The sequence below is a fragment of the Phyllobates terribilis genome, unplaced genomic scaffold (assembly GCF_046119375.1).
Source record: "Phyllobates terribilis strain yellow unplaced genomic scaffold, ASM4611937v1 Scaffold_4__5_contigs__length_816908805, whole genome shotgun sequence".
Taxonomy (NCBI): domain Eukaryota; kingdom Metazoa; phylum Chordata; class Amphibia; order Anura; family Dendrobatidae; genus Phyllobates; species Phyllobates terribilis.
The window spans coordinates 159323007-159345124 of NW_027362764.1; the positions used below are offsets into that span (position 1 = coordinate 159323007).

Here is a 22118-nt window from a genome sequence, read left to right on the forward strand (position 1 = left end):
ATGGTTGAATCGCTCCCCTGTGCATGATTTGCAACTGTTTGACAGCTTGATTACATGTGAGGAATGTCTATTTCTTACACATTCCTCACATGTAGCAAAACTGTCAAACAGTTGCAAATCATGCACACGGGAGCGATTCAACCATAACACCGAGCAGCTGTAAATACTCGGAGCTCGGCCCGAGCATACTCGGACAGAACATACTCGCTCAACACTATTAATAACATATTCAAAACTGCTAGTTTAAGGCGTGGAGTTTTTAAAATGGTATAACTTTTGGGGGGTTTGCCAATATATAGGTCCCCCAATGTCACTTCAAAACTGAACTGGTCTCTAAAAGAATACGTTTTATAAATTTTCTTGAATAAACAAAAAATTGCTGCTCTAATTTTAAAGCTTCTAACATCTTAAAAAAAAATAAATAAAAGAACATTTTAGGCCGGTTTCACACGTCCGTATATTTCCGGTCCCGGAAAAACCGGGACCGGAGATATTTTACGTTTTACGTGTTGCATCCGTGTGCCGCATCAGGATCACACATAATCAGCGCTACAGTTAGTGCAGTTCTCAAGCCCCGGGTGCTGAACGCTGCCCTCATCATGGCTCATCGCAGCGCCAGTAGGGAACCATGATGAGGGCAGCATTCAGCACCGGCGCTTGGGAACATTGTGGTACATTTTGCATCCGTAAAAAAATGGACATGTCAGCGTGTGAACCACACGGTCCGTGAAAACACACTGACGAAGCCCCATTGATTATAATAGGTCTGCATGTATCAGTGTCTCCAGTACGTGTGGAAACGGTCACTACATGTACCGGAAATACTGACGTGTGAAAGAGACCTTACAGATATGTCTGCCTTACATCAGCACTAAGGGAAATGCTATTTATTAACTATTTTGAGTGGTATGCCAATCTGGATTAAAGGGATATTCATTCAACGTTTAAACATTGCTAATTTTTTGAAATTTTATGATATTTTTATAAATGAATCCAAAACATCAACCTAAATTTTCCATTAACATAAAGTATAATGTGTCACAAAAAAACAGTCTCAGAATTACTGGGATATGATGAAACATTCCAGAGTTATTGCTACAAAAAGTTACATGTCAGATTTAAAAAAAAAAAAAAAAAAAAAAACTTGCCTGGTCACTAAGGCATTAATTAATTCAGGGCCCCATAGAAAATAAAAACAATATATACTCACCTTCCCGCAGTGGTGGTTCCTTTTCCTTAAGTTACACAGCGCCTGTCAGCTGATTTATCCTCACCACATTCCTGCTTCTAAACATCTGTTTAAAACTATGCAGCATTTCAGAGTAAAAGAAAAACAGCTGAAAGTGGGAGCAAGGGACTAGTCCAGGAGGTGTCACTGCTAGTTTCTCCCCACCCACTGACCTATGACACTCCACCCACTTAGGGAGAGAATAGGGAGAAATGTCAGTCTAGATGAGCAGCTGGGGAGACGCTGGCAACAGTGGTGAGGACGTTTCTGGGACCAGTCATCCCAATCACACTTTCAAGTTTGTTTTTCTGTAAAACAAAGTAACATTTCAGAGTAAAACAGAGGAGCTGGTCTCTGATTTTTTGCTGCCCGTGGCTTGGGCAGCATGAATCAACAAACAGGCCCCGTTTAAAATGATAAAGGAAAGTACAAGGAGGAATCTTTCTAGCCGCAGTTTGAATACCTCCCGGTGGGCATGTAGGGAGCGACGGACCCGGCGCGCGCCACGTGGAGGGCAGGGAGGGAGCGACAGACCCGGCGCGCTTCACGTGGAGGGCAGGGAGGGAGCGACGGACCCGGCGCGCTGCACCTGAAGGGCAGGTAGAGAGCGACGGACCCGGCGCGCTGCACCTGAAGGGCAGGTAGAGAGCGACGGACCCGGCGCGCTGCACCTGAAGGGCAGGTAGAGAGCGACGGACCCGGCGCGCTGCACCTGAAGGGCAGGTAGAGAGCGACGGACCCGGCGCGCTGCACCTGAAGGGCAGGTAGAGAGCGACGGACCCGGCGCGCTGCACCTGAAGGGCAGGTAGAGAGCGACGGACCCGGCGCGCTGCACCTGAAGGGCAGGTAGAGAGCGACGGACCCGGCGCGCTGCACCTGAAGGGCAGGTAGAGAGCGACGGACCCGGCGCGCTGCACCTGAAGGGCAGGTAGAGAGCGACGGACCCGGCGCGCTGCACCTGAAGGGCAAGGAAGGAGCGACGGACCCGGCGCGCTGCACCTGAAGGGCAAGGAAGGAGCGACGGACCCGGCGCGCTGGTATGGAGGGCATGTAGGGAGCGATGGACCCGGCGCGCTCCACATGGAAGTAGGTGCAGGGTGAAATCTTTCCACTGAGGAACCTTGATTGTACATAGGTCTGAAGCAATCCAGTTTTGTCTTTAGTTGTAGAACTACAATTCCCAGAATACCTTTTCCTGTAATAAACAGAACATGCTGTCACCAGTACCTGTACCAAAGTTAAAGGAGGGGGATAAATAGAAGCTTGTTTTGTATTGCAATTGGCTACAGGATATGAGTAAAGCCGGCCATTGGACCCGTCACAATACATCATTGCCTGATGAAGCATGGGTGTGGTAGCTTGCAGAACAATGGGTACTAGAAAAAAGAAAAATCAAAAGCAGCACCAACGTCCACTACATGATCCAAACATTGTACTTTGATATCCAGGCCAAGGGTACATGGATCATGGGTCCAATATTTGATGAAAATGTGAACACAGCAGTGTATATAGATATATTACAGCAATTCTATTCACCGTTTTAATATCCAGTGTGTCAAAAACCTACAATAGCATCGCTACACAAGGTTCATACCATGACCCTAGCCATTAATATCGTTGTGTGAAATAAAACTGTGAAATATTAGTTTGCAGGCGCAGACTTTAGTAGATCAGTCACAATATAGAAAATGGCAGAACAGAGAAACATCACATATTTAAAAAGAAGAAAAACAGACACAAAAGGAAAACAAACTTTTTAAACAAGTCATAGAACTAAAAGTGACAACACAGCTTCCTATATACTTAAATGTCCATCTGCGGGCACCATGGCTGGCATATACTGAAGCAGGTGTGCCTAGATTACCATTAAGCAACATAAAACCTTAGTCTTCCACTAAAAAAAAACAGTTTACTGCTCATTGTAAAGAGACCAGAGCAAAATAAAAGAGAATGCAGAACAATCCACAGGTCGTTGTCTTCTCTGATGATCTTTTGTAATGTGCAACAGAATGAACCCCTCTGATAAGGCTTATAAATATAATCATTTACAAGATGCGGACACCACATCAGGGATCTTCATGTTTCCAGAGTCTCTTCATTAGCCCCACAAGTGTCCACGACACAGATCAGACAGCTGGTCACAGGGAAGGCTCGCACTTTAGAATTGGCGATCCATTTATCAGTCTCAGTATTGTATTCAAGAATGTGTCCTAAGCGTCCCACTCCCTGAAATCCCGCCAGCACATAAATGACGGCCCCCACGGCAGCACATTTCACAGTGACCCCTTTCCAAGGCATTGGCGACACCATCTTCCATTCATTTAGCTTAATATCATAGTACTCCACACTGTCCAGGCCACCTGAATAATTGCAGAATATAACAAGTTATAAATGGGGGGGGGGGGGGGGGACACAAAAATTCTGTTTGCAATTTACAAGTGCAGGGTTTGAAAAAAATAAATCAAAGAGTCAACTTAACTTCTAAACTAAATTTTGAATTTTAACAATGGGAAGGGTTGTGGAAGTGGTTAGCACTGCAGCCTTGCAGCACTGTGGTCCTGGGTTCAAATCCCACTAAAGACGACATCTGCAAGGAGTTTGTATGTTCTCCCCGTGTTTGCGTGGGTTGTCTCCAGGTTCACCAGTTTCCTCCCACACTCCAAAGACATACTGATAGGGAATGTAGATTGTGAGCCCCAATGGGGACAGTGATGATAATGTCTGTAAAGTGCTGTGGAATATGGTGGTGCTATATAAGCAAAGCATATTAAATAATGTAGATACCTGGGTTGTAATCCAGCAAAATACTAGTCTAGTCTACAAGAATGTGGAAAAGTATTTTCAAACTAAAATGCTGTCACCTAGTGGCTGTGAGTGGTAATGCGGACACTCTTTAAACACTGATTTAAACTTAGGTGTAAAAGAAGGATATAATAAACCCAGAGCAGCTGGAGAAGCGAATGTCATCTGTGAATGGGGGAGAGCAGGGAGATGTGGGAAATGTAGGTTACACTGGTTACATGGGCAGCACTGAAGGACCAAATGACACAATTATGGAGAAACTGAAGTCAGAAACTACAGAGTTAAAAAAAAAAAAAAAAAAAAAAAAAAGATTCTGAGAGAATCCCTTTAACATCAGGATTATACAGCCATTCTGACACAAAACTTTCAAAATAAATATACTAGGTTCATCAGGACCAATATGTATTAGATGTGTCGAGTTTGTATGGTGAAATCTGGAGATACATCTGCTTTCTCTGCAATGTCAGAAAATGTGTCCCACAAGCTCTGCTAAAAGTATAACTGTTGTCCATAGTATAAAAAAAAATGAAGAAAGCCATACCCAAACCATTCTGTCCACCAATTGCAAATATTCTGTCTTTCACAAAAACCAATCCATGGTTTTTACGAGCTTCAATCATTGGGCACAGTTCAGTCCACCTAAACGAATAAATGAAAAAAAAAAAAATGGCATATTGTGAACATTTACAGAAATCGCCCATCACCAGCTGCTGCCTTCATCTGCTATCGGCGTCGCTCCGGTCGGTGTCCAGCAGGTTGTCACCTGCCGGATGGCTCCAGTGTTTTCTGGGCAATCCAGAAGTCACAAGTCAATGTAAGTCTATGAGAGACAGAGAGAGGCCAGAAGGAGGCTCTCATAGACTTATATTGAGCGCTTGTGACCGTTACCTCTGGCAAGTCAGACATTCAGTCACAAGATGGTAGCGCGGGACAGGAGCAGCGCCAATAAAGGTGAAGATGGAGGCGGGTAAGTATAAGACTGGGAGCAGAGACCTAATTGGAAGCACCACTCCAGCGCTGGAAAAAAAACACTGTAATGGTGCTTTACATGGGCAGCATGAGTCAGAGTCTATAGCTGCACAATTGCAGCTAGGTACATTTTTATATTTTAAAGATCTGGCCGGGAACGAGACCCGTCTAGCACCACCCCCGCCGGGCTCTTCCAGTGCCACTCTAGGCAACTGACAGGTCTCCACCTACGGACACACACGGGATAGATCTGTCAAAGGCGGGACGGTGACTGACCGACCGGGAGACTAGTTGGACAGACGGGTCCCCAGAGGCTTCTCCTAGCCTGCTGCCAGTATGGACTGATCGATCTCTATACACGTGCAGGGAGAGACCAGTCACTTCAGGGGAACAGGCGAGAAGAAGCTTTTCTAAGTCAAACCATTAACAGCTGAAATCATACAGTCAGTGTCTTATACATATTGCCCATGGTTTGGGCAACATCTCTCAGCTGTCAGGTTCACCTTTTCTCTGCTGCAGATTTCTGAATGCTGAGCTCTGTATAACCCCGCCCCCACCACGGATTGGCAGCTTTCTGTTTACACTGTGCATAGACAGAAAGCTGCGAATCAGTGGAGGTGGGGTTATACAGAGCTCATGAATATGGAGGACAGCATGGCAGCAGGTTTACTAGTCCTCTAGTGATAAAATCACTATTGTATCAGCAGGAGGTTATCAAAACTAAGACAAACAGCCCAGTAAGTGACACATTGGTGGAATCAGGGTCTCTGTCTCTACATTATGCTGCTCTCAACTCAGGTGGTCAAAACTCTGTGCAACGGAAAGCAATTCTATTTTAAGAGGGATCTGTGCTCCATTATTCTATTTTAGATTAGGAAATTCTAAATGCAACAAGATGCTTTAAAGTGGAAATTCAAAGGTGTTTCCAATTAACAAAATGTATCATCTATTTTGTGAATAGGTTACTAGTGTATAACCATGGCGAGGAGAGCTGCCGAGACTCTGTCCTATGGCAGAACAGGGTTCCCAAAGTCCACCTCCTTCAACTGAATATTTTCTGGGAATACATACGTTTCTGTAGTTGGGTCATAGACTTCACAGCAGTTCAGCACCCTTCCTGAAACGTTGTTTCCCAAGCTTCCTCCACAGACGTAGATCAGCCCGTTAGCCTCCACCATCCCATGGCTGCAGCGCTGGGTAAGCATGCTGGGCTTTGTGTGCCAGCTTTCCGTCCTGGTGTCATAGCATTCAAATAAGTACAAGGCAGAATTCCCTTAATAGAATTATAGGGTAAGGAAGATATTGAAGAACTTAGAGTCAGAATATAATGTAAATATGTAGCCCATAATAACAATGAAAGATGAACAATATTAGCCACTATAAAGTATGCAACCCCAGAGAGATACCGGCCACCTCTGAAAAGCTTTCTAAGTCTTCTAGTAAAACATATAGATCGCTTTAGTTTTCGTTACAACTCACTGGGTAAATGAGTACATGCAGATGTCTTCATAGCCTGCACCTATAAGCGACTGATCCTCTTTACATTACTTGTCCACTAGTTCCTTGGGTTTTAACCTGTAGTACAAATATAACCCAGGGGGAACAAGTCATGACTCTACACGTACTCCTAAATGCACTAATGTTGTGCATATAATAGGCGGCACAGCGCACAATCAGAGCCTGGGGAAGGATTGATGTAAAAGTAGGGACCACTCACTTTTCTAAAGTCCTGTACCTGCAGGTTACAAAACATACATATCTCAGTATAACCAGCAAGGTGTGAGTCTTACATATACAGAGGTTTCCTACTCTGTTATCCAGACACACCTCAAAATCTATGGTGTGAAAAAGAAACATATTGGAAAAAAATAAATCCAAAACCTTGCACGTCCAACAGATGCCATCTGTCATCAATAAACTACCATGCTTAAAAAAAAACAAAACAAAAAAAAAACTATAGGCCTAATATATGATTTTTAACTGGATAGCTGTAATAGATCCCTCTAACAGATTATCCATCGGCCATAGGATCCGAAGAAGAAAATAATTAGAAATCGTGTCACATACATTCCTTTACAGGATGGTTCAAGATTATTTCGATTTGGTATCATGACAAGTTAACAGAATAAGAGAGCAGTTAAATTTGTGGTCCCACCATGAGATTTATGACCTATCCTTAGGATAGTTCCTATTCAGGAGAATAAGCATTGTTCTGCAGCATCCGGCAGCAGCCGCTACTCATTCAATGGAGTTGTGTAGTTCAGCTCGGATTCAATGTTTACATTCGGCCTTTGCCAGAACTATTCACAGTTGATCAGTGGGGGTGCCGGACCCACACTGATCTCATTATGTTGCACTATCAAGAGAATAGGACCTTATCTGCAGTATTCGGTAGTGCCTGCTAGACGTTGAATGGAACTGTGCAGTCCAGCTGCAGTCAATGTTTCAATGCATAAGGCCATCGCAGGATCTAATGGATTGGTGAGGCTGCTTGGTGTGTCACCCTCACAGATCCAAAGAACCCCTTCAAAAGGGAACACACTGTACACAGTTGACCTGATTGCAAGAATATAGAGATGTCCAATGCTTCCATTTGACAGTGTTTATCTAGGTTCCTATATTTTCAAATTTAGTGTTAAACTGTGGTCCTCACCCACTTCAGAGCCTCCTGACGTGTAGATCTTCCCTTCCGCAGCACAGGCAGCAAGGCTGTCTCTGGGAGTCGGAGGCCCCAGTTTGGAATACCATGAATCTTTCACTACATTGTAGCAGTCCATTCTCTTTATAGGAAACAGCTGAGAACCACCCAAAATATAGACAACGTTGTCCCAAAATACACATGCTGCATCCCTGCGCTTCTCAAAGGGACATCGGATATCAGACCAATTATAATCCTAATATGAGGGATTAAAAAAAAATCATGTTATAGATACGATTGCAAGCCTCATCAAGAAATTTTCATATACTTGCCAGTTGTAAAGGATGAGCATATCAGAGTATCCCAATAGCAGTGGGTTTGAGGATACTATATATTGGAAGATAAGAGCACCTTATTCCCCTTGTCACATGATATTAACCATCACAACTGTAGAAGACAAGGACTTGGACCACGCATCCAAATATAAAAAATAAACACTAAGTTCTGAGTTAACATTTTTATCAGTATGTATAAGACTACTGCCACATCACAGCACCATCTATTATCAGGTGTAGCACTGCAGTGGAGGTCACCGAGGTGCCCAACAGTTCCTCTGCTGCCAGCCAAAACCCCCTAGGCTCTAAGCCACACCACCCCAATCAGATTACTCATGACATATGCAAACTGTTCCTAGTCTGCATGGACCTTCTGTAGTTTGAGCTCAATAAGCAGTGGACTGTTTAGATAAAGTAGGGAACCCTGGTTTACTATCAAATCTAGACAAGGCCTTCAAGAATTACAGTGACTTAACAGTTTCTTAAGGGCTCTGATTATTATACATTTATTGCTTTAAAATTAAGAGAACGTACTTTAGGATTAAAGTATCGACATGACTGAGGCTGTGAGCCTCCAAATAAAGCAATCCTATAATCATGTTTCTTTCTTCGAGCTCTGGTGCCATCTGCTAGTTCTTCTCTGTCCTCGGGAGACAACAGGTGATATCGCATCCCACCTACACAAAACAAGATACATGGAAGTGAAATAACCATGATGCAACTTTAACCCTTACCCATGTAACATACAGCACATGTAAGGTAATAATGTACTGTTGACGCCTACCCGAAAGTGGTTTGGTGCCCACACTGTCACCCCATCAAACCCAAGGACCCTAACCACACATGTATTGGATTGTCATGGAAGCCAGGAGTCAAATGAAAGTTCGGTTCCCATGTCTGCCACCTCTGCACCCCCCACACGACACACCTCCATCCAAAAAAGGCATTTTTATTTTTTCCAAAATATTCACTAGTGTACTTTACCTCCACTAGAAAACACTGTCAGAATTCTGTTGGGTAAGCAGAGGGAGTGAGTGACAGTGTCAACCCCCTACCCTGGTCCAAGACACCTACAGTAAATAATGTGTTTCAATAAGGCCGGGTTCATACAAGCGCATTTCGTGGTATGGACTGTCATGCGCATCTCCCAAATTGCAGCCATATACATATATAACGCTATAAGTTCGGGAGCCCTATGGTCAATAGGGGTATTATAATTTGCATACAGACCATTCAATACGCTCATGTGAACTCGGTCTGAAAGGCCAGGATCCGAGGCCTGTTCCTGTGTAATTACAATGATATATAGCGGGAACTACACACCTTATTTTTATTGTATTAATGAGTTTAAGGTGATCTCATCATTTGACCAACATTACCCACTTGGCCAAAAAAAGTAAAATATACTCCATTTATTTATCCTACTTTATTGCTTGTTCTCCTGTTTTCACTTATTTCCTTGGCCAAATTTTTGCACTTATGTTGCCTCGTGGAAAGTATCAAGCAGAATAAAGGCTGTAGGGGAATCTTTTACCTTATCATTACCTAGTTCTTTTAGTGCATAAAAGGTGTTTTGTTCTAAGTATATGAATAGCCTGACTAGCCTGCAACAATTATTATCACTTAATATTCAAGAACAGGGTTATATTAAATATTGAAGTAATAAAGTATAATAGGCCAATCCTATCCAAATGTGGAATGAAGTTTACACCCTTGTGCTCTCAAAGTACTAAACACACACAATAAGAGAAAATTTTACATAACAGCCATTATCCTAACTTCTTTATTGATTTTTACAGGAGATTATTCTCATGTATTAACGCATTAAAAAGAAAAAAAAAAAAAGCTTAGAATCCACATATAATGCAGCTTTAACTAAAAGATACATGTGGTATGTAGTTTCACAAGATTCTGTCGGGTATGATGCAAAAATAAAGGTTTCACTCACTGATGACCATCTTAAGGCATTCCGGGTTATCCTGTATAAGAGGTTCTGATTGCACCGTTTTACTCAGAAAATTTTTAGAAATGAGAGGAAATCTGACTTTTGCAAGAATATCCACCATATATGGTTGTCGGTTTGGTTCATCATATTTTAACCATCTCACTGCCGCATCATAAACCTAAAACAAATGAATGAAAAAAAAAGTATATACAGTTTTTAGATTACACCATATTATAAAAGGAACCAGGCAGCTGATACATGCTGCCCGATCCAGGGCCAACACTTTACAGGCATTGGCTGCATGATTCCGGTCAGGTACGTTTAACTCAAACGCTGTGGTGTTTCAGAGAAAAACAAAGTTTAACAATCTCTGGGTACTGTGCCACTCGGGAGACTAGTCGGAAAGGTGGGTTCCTGGCAGATTCTCCTGGCCAGCCCCCCAAGAGTGATAGATCTCCCCCTCGGTGCATGTATGGGGAAGAGACCTGTCACTCCAGGACAGCGAGCGGGAGGAAGCTGCCGGGGACCCGCCTGTCTAACTATGCTCCCATGCGGCTCGGTCTTCAGCAGCTATTAAACTATGTTTAATATATATGGATGAAATCATGCAGCCATGGTCTGACACATGCTGCCCGTGGATCAGGTAGCATGTATCTGCTGTCAGGTTCCCTTTAATCTGCAGCACTTTATATAATAAAACTTTATACAGAAAGAATAGTGTAGACTACAGCGACCAGCCTTTGTTTTTATTATTTCAGGATACTTATGTAAAAATCACAGTTAAAACATTCTTACAGGCGAATTGGAAAAGCAGAAATGAGAGATGAAGATTTTAAGTGATACATACATGGCTGAGAAAATGATTTTATACTGCTAACAGCGGACATGCACTGTATGTGAATTGTCAGGTGGCAATCCTGGTGTAGACATCATACATCAGGTGGGTGCCTGGCTACCCAGCTTACTATATAAGCCTTGTACCTGGTCTTCAGCACGAACAGTCAGTGTATCCTGGTTTAGAAGGTGGGTAACGCGCTTCACATCCAACTGCAAAAATTCATCGGTTTTGTATACTTCAGTGAAATGCTGGTGAATGAAATCATCTGCCGTGGCCTTCAGCTCTGGACAATCAAGACATTCTGCTAGGACACTAATACCTACAACACATCAAAAATAAGCATTTATCACACTTCACAAAGCATAAAAATCACTACAGTTCTTTGCCTGGAAGCCGTCCTCCAGCACTAGCAGCAGTGACCGTAGAGAATAATGATCAGGTCTCAGCATCACACAGCGCTGAGGACTTTATACGTCCTGCCCGCAGTCCAAGAAACTCGGCTTTCCATCTGTGAGCCTTGTAAAGCATGTCTTAAGGGGGGTAATCTAGCTCTGCTCACTATTGCATTCGTAAAGTATAGGGCAGGTGCCCGATGCCTACACTGATGCCTTCTTTAACCAGTTCATGACCAGGCACACATTCAGGTTTTATCGTATATTCACTTTTAATGGATATTAAAATAATGTTTTTCTCTTTTTTTTTTGCACTGCATGAGGCTTGTTTTTACATTATTGAGATCTAAAAATTAAGAAAAAAAAACTAAATATATGTCTATTTTTCTCTTTTTTTTACGTCCACAACGGACCACTAAAAACATTTTAATTTGTGTACTTATTTCTGTAAAAAATATTTTTATACATCAAATATATTTTTTTTTTCAATGGGGAGGGGCTACAGCAATTTGGACTGGCGGCATCTTTTTTTTATTTTTCCATTTATAAGACCTTTGGGGGGCATTTGAACATGTTAAAGTATTTCTGTAATTGCTGATTTTCCCTGTACACCGTCCACAAAAGTGAATGAGTCGTCTCGAGACCACAGTTTCCTCTGTCCATGTGGCTGCAGTAAAGCATATCTCTGAACTGCTGTTCATAGAGCAATGTAAAAGCTGGTACAAGACGGCTCACAAAACAACAATAAGAGAATAAAAAGATAAGAGACAAAAAAACATATGTTTCAGTGTATAATAAAATACAAAAATCTATTAAAAAGGAGTTGTCTGCAACTGAACAACCCCAGTTAAATCAAACCATACTCCTCATCTGTAGCGACGCAGCTCCAGCAACATTTGCACTGCTGTTCCCCAAATGTGACGTGACTGGTTATGTGACATCCAAGCTGCAGCAAGTGAGCGGCTGCTCGTCAATAGCGCATGCGTGACATTGTACACGACAGAACAAGTGGCTGCAGCAAGCGTGTGACACATGACGTCCTCTTCAAGAACAACGGCGCCAACATTGCTGGAATGGCCCAGTCTAGGGGTGCGTTTACACTGGCCGATCCGCAACCATCAAACAAATGCAGGTGAGCTACATAGAAGCCAAACGATAGTGGTTTAACCCCGTAACGACCTTGGGTTTTTCTGTTTTTGCGTTTTCATGTTTTGCTCCCCTTCTTCCCAGAGCCAGAACTTTTTTAATTTTCATTCAATATGGCCATGTGAGGGCTTATTTTTTGCGGGACGAGTTGCACTTTTGAACGACATCACTGGTTTTACCATATCGTGTGCTGGAAAACGGGAAAAAAAATTCCAAGTGCGGTGAAATTGCATAAAAAAATGCAATTCCACAGTTGTTTTTTGGGTCCTTTTTTTTACCACGTTCACTGAATGCTAAAACTGAGCCGCCATTATTATTCTCCAGGTCATTCCGAGTTCATAGACACCAAACACGTATAGGTTCTTTTTTATTAAAGTGGTGAAAAAAAAATCCACAATTTGCTAAAAAAAAAAAAAAAGGCGCCATTTTCGGAGACCCGTACCGTCTCCATTTTTCGTTATCTGGGGCCGGGTGAGGGCTTATTTTTTGCGCGCCAGGCTGTCATTTTTTATTGATACCATTTTGGGGTAGATCCGATGTTTTGATCACCCTTTATTGCAATGTTGCAGCGACCAAAAAAACGTAATTTTGGCGGTTAGAATTTTTTTCTCGTTACGCCGTTTACCGATCAGATTAATTCTTTTTTTATATTGATAGATCAGGCGATTCTGAACACGACGATACCAAATATGTGTATGTGGTTTTTTTTTTATTATTTTATTTTGAATGGGGCGAAAGGGGGGTGATTTAAACTTTTATTTTTTTTTTGCGATTTTTAAGCGTTTCCGCAGCGGCAATTCCGCTGCAGAAACGCTTAAAAAACGCTTAGTATAAGGTCTGCCATGTTCCCCAATGATAATCCGCATGTGCTGTGCAAATGCTGCAGAAATTCCCTCTGCGGGTTATCATTGCGGAAAAAAACGCAGCACTAACAATTATTTTGCGGAAGCGCGGCGTTTTCACCGCCATTGACTTGCATTGGATCGTTTGGATTCCGCATCACTGGATCTGTACATGTGGACTCCATGCGTTTCAATGTGGGGATGGTACCCGGATTTGGAGAAGAGGAGACTCTCCTCCGGACCCGGGTACCATAGTACCTGTGAAAAAAAAAAAAAAGAATAATATAAAAAATAAACATTATACTTACCTTCTGATGGCCCCCGGTGTCCTTGTCTCAGCTTGCCGGCAGCTCGTGGTGCACTCAAGGACCTGCGGTGATGTCATTTAGTCATGTGACAGGTCCTTTAGTCTACCGCGAGCTGCTGGCAAGCCAAGACGCATCGGATAAAGACACCGGGGGCCATCAGAAGGTAAGTATATTTTTATTTTTTACCATTCTTTCGGTCACACTATATAAATCCCATGCCGGTTGCATGGGATTTATATAGTGTGACCAAGTTGTCAAGCACTTTCCCAGTGATGCTAAAATCGCTTGGAAAGCGTTTGTCAACCCACATGCGGAAATGCATGTGAAGAACGCTTCACATCCGCATGTCCCTGGCAGGAAAAATGCATGTACAATCCGCATGCGTTTTTTCTGCCAGGGAGATACAGAAACGCCCAGGAAAAAATCCGGAGCATTTCCGCATCATGGGCACATAGCCTTACTGCTTGCTTCAATAGTCTCCATAGGAGACTAGAAGCAGCAGTTGTCTGATTGCTTCTACTGCATATAGGCGATGAGCAGATTGCTTGTATGCAGCAGAAATGCTCACTTGCTATGAGCGCTGACCACTGGGTGGCGCTCATAGCAATTGAGACATGACAACCACAGGGGTCTGCTGCAAACCCTGGGTTGTCATGCTCACCCATTGGTGACCCGCAATCACGTGACAGGATCACCGATGGGCGGGGCCTAGGACGCGCTTCCCGGAAGCGCAAGTTAAATGCCGCTGTCAGAGATTGACAGCGGCATTTAACTGGTTAACAGCAGCGGGTGGATCGCGATTCCACCGGCGGCTGTTGGGGGCACATGTCAGCTGTAAGAATCAGCTGACATGTGCCCGGTTCAGTGCGGGCTCAGCGCCGGAGCCCCCGCTCTACCGGCCTTTCCGACCTGGTGCGTACTATTACTGTCGGAAAGGGGTGAAAAGCCTGTGTAAGCAGGCCGACCGCACGTATGTCCACAGACCGCTAAGTAATAGGTCATACTGTGTGCATTGAATATCATTGCTCTTGGCAGCACATGTCCCATTTACACAAGACAATGTTTTGCAAAGACCAATGATTAAACATCATTAAACATGAGTGTTTTGCTAGTTGGTTGGGTGATTGCTAACCTGTATCATATGAATGCTCATTCCCAATAATCGGCAACTGTAAATGAACCTCTATGCTTGAGGCATTGTGAAAATCCACAGCAGATTAGATTACAGCTTTGCCACAAATTATTGGAGGCAGGATAAAAAAGAATTTCACTCTTTGTAATTTTTTTCTTCACTTTTATAAGCTTACCCAAGCAGTTTGAGGCATCCACTTGTTCCTTTAAGAAATCCACACACATCCTCTTGACCGGCTCTATCTGGTATTGATTTGCTGCATCTAATAAAGACTGGACGTTGTTGCTATTTACTGAGATTCTAAAAATAAGTGATTCCGATTAGGATTAGATACATTTATGGATACAAATATCACAGAAATATATATATATATATATATATATATATATATATATATATATATATATATATATACCCCCAGAAGTGGGACAGTATCTAAAAATATGAGTCAAAGGGAGCCTGATAGATTAATGATGCCCGTGGTTCAGGCAGAATTAATAAAACATGTGCTGTGTTATTGCAGGTATGGCTTACTATGGAACGCTGCAGCATTTCAGAAAATAATACTTTTGAAAGGCCGGCATCCCAGAGGTCAACCCCCAGCAATCTAAGTTATCTCCTATCATTCACAGATGTGAATAACCCTCTAATATTACTATGCTAGGTTAGGTTTAGGTGCCCAAATCTTCTAAAGATGCAAAACTAATTGCTTTTTTTCAGACTGAACAACTCCTGTAATAGACAGGACTTACAGTACCAAATATAACAACATACAGCATAGTTCCTGAACAATTACACCATCAGGTAGCTGCTGAGTTGGTGTAATGTCACCCACCAGTTCAGCTTTCCTGGGGACCTTACAAAGGTTTTGATTTAAAAGATTCGATACAAATATCATATGATTAAAAGTATCTTTTCTACTACTTTAGAAAGATTTACAGTTTACAGGGTGTGATTTTGAGTACTGCCATAAACTTAAAGGTTGCCCATTACTTCTTCATTGATGACCTTTCCTTACGATAGATCATCAATTTCTGATCGGTCGGGGGCCAAAACCCGGCACCCCCGCCAATCAGCTTTTCTCGGTGTCGGCGGCAGCAACTGCTCAATTGCAGAGCTGCTCCATCTTCTGATAGTGGCTGCGGCTGGGTACTACAAATCTGCCTCCTATTGAAATTAATGAGGCGGATGTCTAATACCCTGCCGCGGCCACAATCACAAGACGGAGCAGCTCTGCAATTGAGCAGTTCTGACCGTCGGCCACCGCCACCAGCACTGGGAACAGGCGATCAGCGGGGGTGCCGGGTATCAGACCCCAACCGATCAGACATTGATCGGATAGGCCATCAATGAAAAAGTAGTGGACAACCTCTGTGAGTATGTCAAGAGGTATCATTACTGCCACCATGTAGTGCCTCTTAGCCAATTGGGTGACTTAGTCCCTTTAAAAGTAACAACAAAAACAAGGTATTAGAGGCTAGGTTCACACAAAAGAAACTAAGATGGATGCAAATGGACTTGTATGTAAAGCTTTGGAACAGGAAACCAAACCTGGACTGTGAAACTTGCCTTACATTCTGTTTTTCTGCTTTTTCAACAAAAGAGAAAATCTGAATGTAAAATTACCAGTGTGAACCCAGTCTTATATGATCTATAAAACAAACGTATGCAGAACAGAAATCGCAGACAGTACCTGGCAGTGTAGGCAAACTCCACAAGCTGCTCTATGATGTCCGGTTCTGCATCTTTCAGTTCAACCTCGAAGGATTTTGATTCAATCATGTTTGCTAAAAAAAAAAAAAAATTATATTATACGGAAATTGATTTCACTATGTTTATGAGAGAGATTAGGATACAGAATAGACTCTGCTGTTCTTCTATACAACCACAGATGGTGCCTTTTCCCAAGCTACTCAATGTACGGCACGCTTATTATATAACAGGGTAACTGCCATGCCTGAGTTCAGAGTACTGGACATTAATAATGGAAAATCATAAGGATGCTTGATGCTTCTTTGGGGAAAAATGGTCAATAATAGGTGAAAACTTACTGGTAAACATAAGGTTAAAAAAATGACTTGCAGCAGCCAGGACTACACGGTGCGCTGGGATCTTTCGATCTTGCACCATAAGAACAACATCACACAAGGTTTTCTGGAAGAAAAGTGCAAAGAATAATAAATACATAATCCCTATAGCAGAGATTTAGGGTAAAATACATAATGGAGCATTAAGTGATAGTTCCTGAAAATTACAAGCCTGCATTACCACAACGGAAGGAATCATTCTTTTCCTCATACTGATATATTAAGATAACTAAATGGATAATGTCTGCAGCTATAAAAGCAAAATACAAAAAAACAAAACACATTTCCTGACAAAATTAAATCACACAAGCTGGAAGGCAAACAGGAGCAATCGCATAAACAACAATTTCCTTAAAGGCCGGCCTTAGGGTACAAGTCTGCAGGCACTCTATGTGACTACAGACTTGTAAATCCTCACAATGCGCACACTGCATGCTGTGAGGACTCCAGGAGAGGGCGGTTCTTTGACCGCAAGTATGCAGTTTTCATACTCCAGGCCACATTTCGACTAGACGTGTCCATCCTCTCTCAATACAGGTGCAATGAGCATGGCTGTGCACGTCTAGGCAGCATGTGACAGCATGTATGCAAATCACATACTTGGGGTCACGAGCCCATTAAATGGGTTCTCTAAGAATGTAATAAAATGGCCAAGTGACATAATCAAACGGTAACCTGTCCTAATCACGTCAAGACGGGCAGGTGTCTGAAGAAACTCAGCTCCCGAAACCTGTCTCAACTGACAGTGGAGCTGTATCATAAGCATAAATAACAAATATTCTCCTCAGCTGACTGAATACAAAGGAGATTTTTCTCCAGCCTCAGTCCTCCATGCACAGTCAGCCGAGGAAATGTATTTTTGTTCTCCTGTCACGGCGCTTCTCCTCAGCTCACCGTTACGTGTGATTATGGTACAGCGCCTGAGTTGAGGTAAGGGTAACATGAAAAAAAATGGACCCCAAAATTTGTTGTGCAATTTCTCCTGAGCACGCCGATACCCCATATGTGGGGGAAAACCACTGTTTGGGCGCATGGCAGGGCTCGGAAGGGAAGGAGCACCGTTTCACTTCTTGAATGTAAAATTTGCTTGAATAATTAGTGGACGCCATGTTGCGTTTGGAAAGCCCATTATGTGCCTCAACAGTGGAAACCCCCCACAAGTGACACCATTTTGGAAACTAGACCCCTCAGGGAACTTATCTAGATGTGTGGTGAACACTTTGAACCCCCCAGGTGCTTCACAGAAGTTTATAAGATGGAGCCGTGAAAATAAAAAAAATCTAACTTTTTCCACAAAAATTATGTTTCAGCCCCAAATTTTTTATTTTCACAAGGGTAAGAGGAGAAAATGGACCACAAAAACTTTTGTGCAATTTATCCTGAGTACGCCAATACCCCATATGTGGGGAAAATACAGTGTTTGGGCACACGGCAGGGTTCAGAAGTGAAGGAGCACTATGACTTTTTGAACGCAAAATTGGCTGGAATTGACAGCGGACGCCATGTTGCATTTGGGGAGCCCCTGATGTGCCTAAATAGTGGAAACCCCCCACAAGTGACCCCATTTTGGAAACTAGACCTCCCAAGGATTTTATCAAAGGGGTATAGTGAACACTTTGAACCCAGAGGTATGACACAGAAATTGATAACATTAGGTCATCATATTGAATAAGTTGTCATTAGTCTTGAGTGCAAGTGCTCGCTACTTGAGTTTGCATCGGGTACTCAGGTATGCACCATGTATCGCGGGTGCTCGAGTGACATCCTCGAGTCCCTGCCCGCATGTTTCATGGTTGTTAAGACATACAAAACAAAACGTGCAGGGATCGCTCGTGCATGGCAGGCAATCCCCGCCAGGTTTTTTTGGCCGCAAAACATATGGGGCGGAGACTCGAGCATGTCACTCGAACACCCGCGATACAAACTCAAGTAGCGAGCACTTGAGCTTAAGGCTGTGTGCCCACGTAGCATTTTTCAAGCGTATATGCTGCGGAATTTCCGCAGCGTAAACGCTTGAAAAACGCATGTATATCCGCACCCCATGGTCCCCAATGGGATTCCGCAAGTTCTATGCACATGCTGCGGATTTTTCCGCAGCGTTTATGCCGCGTTCAAAAATCCGCAGCATGTCATTTAATTTTGCGTTTCCGCAAGCGGAATTGCCTTTGTCCAATGCATAAAAAACGCAAGGCAATTCCGCATGTGGAAAACGCGTGATAAACGCGCGAAAAATGCGCGATAAACGCGTGCGGAATTCCGCATGCGTTTTTCCGGGAGAGGACTTGCATTTATGCAGCAGAAATTTTCTGCTTCATAAATGCAACGTGGGCACATAGCCTAAGACTAGTCCCCATATCGTCATCTGTTTTTTTTTAAACTTTTGAAAAAATCCCAACCCCAGCACAACCCTAACCCTACCCCCAGAATTAATTTTTTACGCCGTTTCTCGTGCGGTATAAGTGATTAGAAGACTTTATTATTCGGGTCGGTGCGATTACAGCGATACCAAATAGGTATACTTTTATTGTTTTGTTTTTCAGAGTAATATTTATTCATGGGTACAATATATTTTTATTCTTGGGGGTTAGTTTTTTCTTTCTTTTTTTTTGCTTTTTTTTTTTTTTTTTTTTATATATTTTTACAATTTTTTTTTCACTTTCTGACACTTTTACTCTTTGTCCCACTATGGGACTTTCACTTTTTGCAGTCTGATCGCCTGTAAAGCATAGAGATGCAGCTGCATCCCTGTGCTATACAGGCTGTGAGCGCTGTACAGGCAGAAGTTACTTTGATCCTGCACTGCGCAACATCAAAGTAACTTTCTGCAGTCTGGTACCCAGATGTCGTCATGACAACATCGGGACACCATGACAACCACCGGGACCCGGTGGGACGCCGGAGAGGAGGTAAGTAACGGCGCTTACCTCCTCTTGCTCCCAAAATGCTGCGATCGATTTCAATCGCAGCATTTCTGGTGTTAATGTGCAGGGAGCGATGCGGGTACACTCCTTGCACATAGCAGCCGGGGTCTGCTGTGACAATCAGCTGACACTTGGCGGTGATTGCCCCACACCCTGTGCGGGCGCGATTGCATTATGTGTAATAGTACGTCCCTGGCCCAATAGGCCCAGGGTGCTGAGATGTACTATTACCACAAATGTCAGAAAGGGGTTAAAAAGGCCTTGCCATATGATTTTGTAAAAGAAGCCAAACCAGAAACTCCATTTACAGACACTTTTCGGGGCGATTGAAATATGACGGACAGATTTTTAGTATAATTGATCTAAATAGTGAGTGAAGGATCACACTGACTAATAATTTGGTCCATCTGGGTTTGAGAATTGCGGCAGTCTTCCCCATCTACGGTGATGAGACCCATCTACAGAGCGATGACAGCCTTAATCCTAGTTGTTGGGTCTCACTTTAACGCAGTTTTATAAAAAGGAGACAAAATTGGGAATTTATGGACACTTAATCGGTGGGGACTGAGCCGCATTCTACATTAGTCGTACAGGCGGATCCCCGGCGGCTTCTTTTCGCCTGCTGACAGTGACTGGCAAACCTCTTCCTGCATGCCTGTATAGGCAGAGGCTTGTCTGTCACTGTCAGCGGGGAGAAGCCGCCAGGGTCCTGTCTGGATGACTAGTCACCCGCGGCTCAGTCCCTGGCAGCTAATGAAAGTATATTTTTCTCTTAATCGCCGCAGCATTTCAGAGACACATACCTGGCTGTGATCGTACAGCCAGCGCCTGATACACGCGGCTATGGTTTGGGCAGGAATTATCACCTGTCAAGTTCCCTATAATGTGCCCTTGTGTCTTCTATAGAAATGCAATGGTGGATAAATCTTACAAAACCCGCTGCTTCCAGAAGGGTCATTACCACAATCTCACAACAGAACAGATAAAATCAGGAGCACAATTTGGAAGCAATAAGTGGCAGGACAGCATGGTATGGATTGTCCATTTCCTGTGGAGCCTTGTTCACATACATTCTGTGGATTTACAGCCTTGAACATGACATTTATACAGCCAAAAACAGGGGTGCCAGGATATGGGGGTGAGGGATGAGGGGGCAGGAGAGAAAAGGGATGAGGGTACTTTGTAAGAAAAGGCTAGGCTGTGTGCCCACGTAGCATTTTTCAAGCGTATATGCTGCGGAATTTCCGCAGCGTAAACGCTTGAAAAACGCATGTATATCCGCACCCCATGGTCCCCAATGGGATTCCGCAAGTTCTATGCACATGCTACGGATTTTTCCGCAGCGTTTATGCCGCGTTCAAAAATCCGCAGCATGTCATTTAATTTTGCGTTTCCGCAAGCGGAATTGCCTTTGTCCAATGCATAAAAAACGCAAGGCAATTCCGCATGTGGAAAACGCGTGATAAACGCGCGAAAAATGCGCGATAAATGCGTGCGGAATTCCGCGTGCGTTTTTCCGGGAGAGGACTTGTATTTATGCAGCAGAAATTTTCTGCTTCATAAATGCAACGTGGGCACATAGCCTAAATCAACCTAATACACTGGTGCGTTGTGACTGGGCCAGCGACCGGAGAGCGAATGGCAAAAAAAATATGTAGTCACCTGGAACACTATGACAGATCTGTACAGAATGTGGGGCAATGCTGGGAGTTGTAGTCTTACCAGCGATGAAGGTGAGGCTACGAGTAGTCCTACCAGGCAGTGTTAGGAGAGGGTGGGAGTTGTAGTCCGACAATGACAGTGTGCGGGGCAAGGCTGGGAGTTATAGTCCTACCAGGGCAGTGTGAGGCAAGGCTGGGAGTTCTAGTACTGCAAGGGTAAGATTGTGAGGCTAAGCTGGGAGTTGTAGTCCCACAGGGGAGGGGTCAGCACAGCGGAGCTCACACAGTGCGGTACTGGGCACGGCCGGCACCGCTCACCTGTTTCCGCATGATATTCATCACTCCCATAAAACTCGCCAGCAGTTTGGCTTCTTCCCTGGCAGCGAATTTCTTCTCGGTCTTCTTCTTGTTTGGGTTCTTCTCTGCGCCGGGCGCAGCCATCCTCCTCCGCTGCTCCCTCAACCCCTTCCGTCCCTCCTTACCCGAACACAGCCCGGGCCGCTACCGTCAACAACAGAGCAGAGCTGAGGCGACACCGGCGCAGTGCACAGGCCCCACAACACGCCGCCCTATTGGCTGCTGACAACGAGGCTCGAAAACACAAGCAAAACGTCAGAGCGGCGTCTCCTCCTCTTGAGTGACGTCATCAGTGCGGCCCCGCCCCCTGCAGTCAGTGCTGGAGGTGGAGTTCCGGAGGGAGGACAGAGAGCCCGGCACTGCGGTCAGCGGGAGGCCGGGAGACCTCAGCCACACTCAGCTCCGGTGGTAGACTGCATCTCTTCATGAACCAATCTTTACAACCCTTCTTACTAGAGCTGTAGTATTTTTTTTATTTTTACTTAAGATCACTGGGCCCCACCATTCCTGAATACCA

At 43.8% G+C, this 22118-nt stretch overlaps 1 protein-coding gene across 1 annotated transcript; it reads right to left on the bottom strand.

The window, feature by feature from the left end:
* Positions 1–2870: 2870 nt before the first annotated feature.
* On the bottom strand, positions 2871–21867 carry KLHL7 (kelch like family member 7). Its single transcript, XM_073677867.1, has 11 exons — positions 21563–21867; positions 16627–16729; positions 16269–16362; positions 14751–14875; positions 10899–11074; positions 9921–10095; positions 8507–8649; positions 7653–7893; positions 6071–6272; positions 4572–4669; positions 2871–3588 (listed from the first exon to the last, which is right to left on the bottom strand). Exons 1-11 carry the CDS (start codon positions 21683–21685, stop codon positions 3305–3307), a joined length of 1764 nt encoding a protein of 587 aa, XP_073533968.1. The 5' UTR covers positions 21686–21867; the 3' UTR covers positions 2871–3304.
* Between the last annotated feature and the right edge of the window lie 251 nt (positions 21868–22118).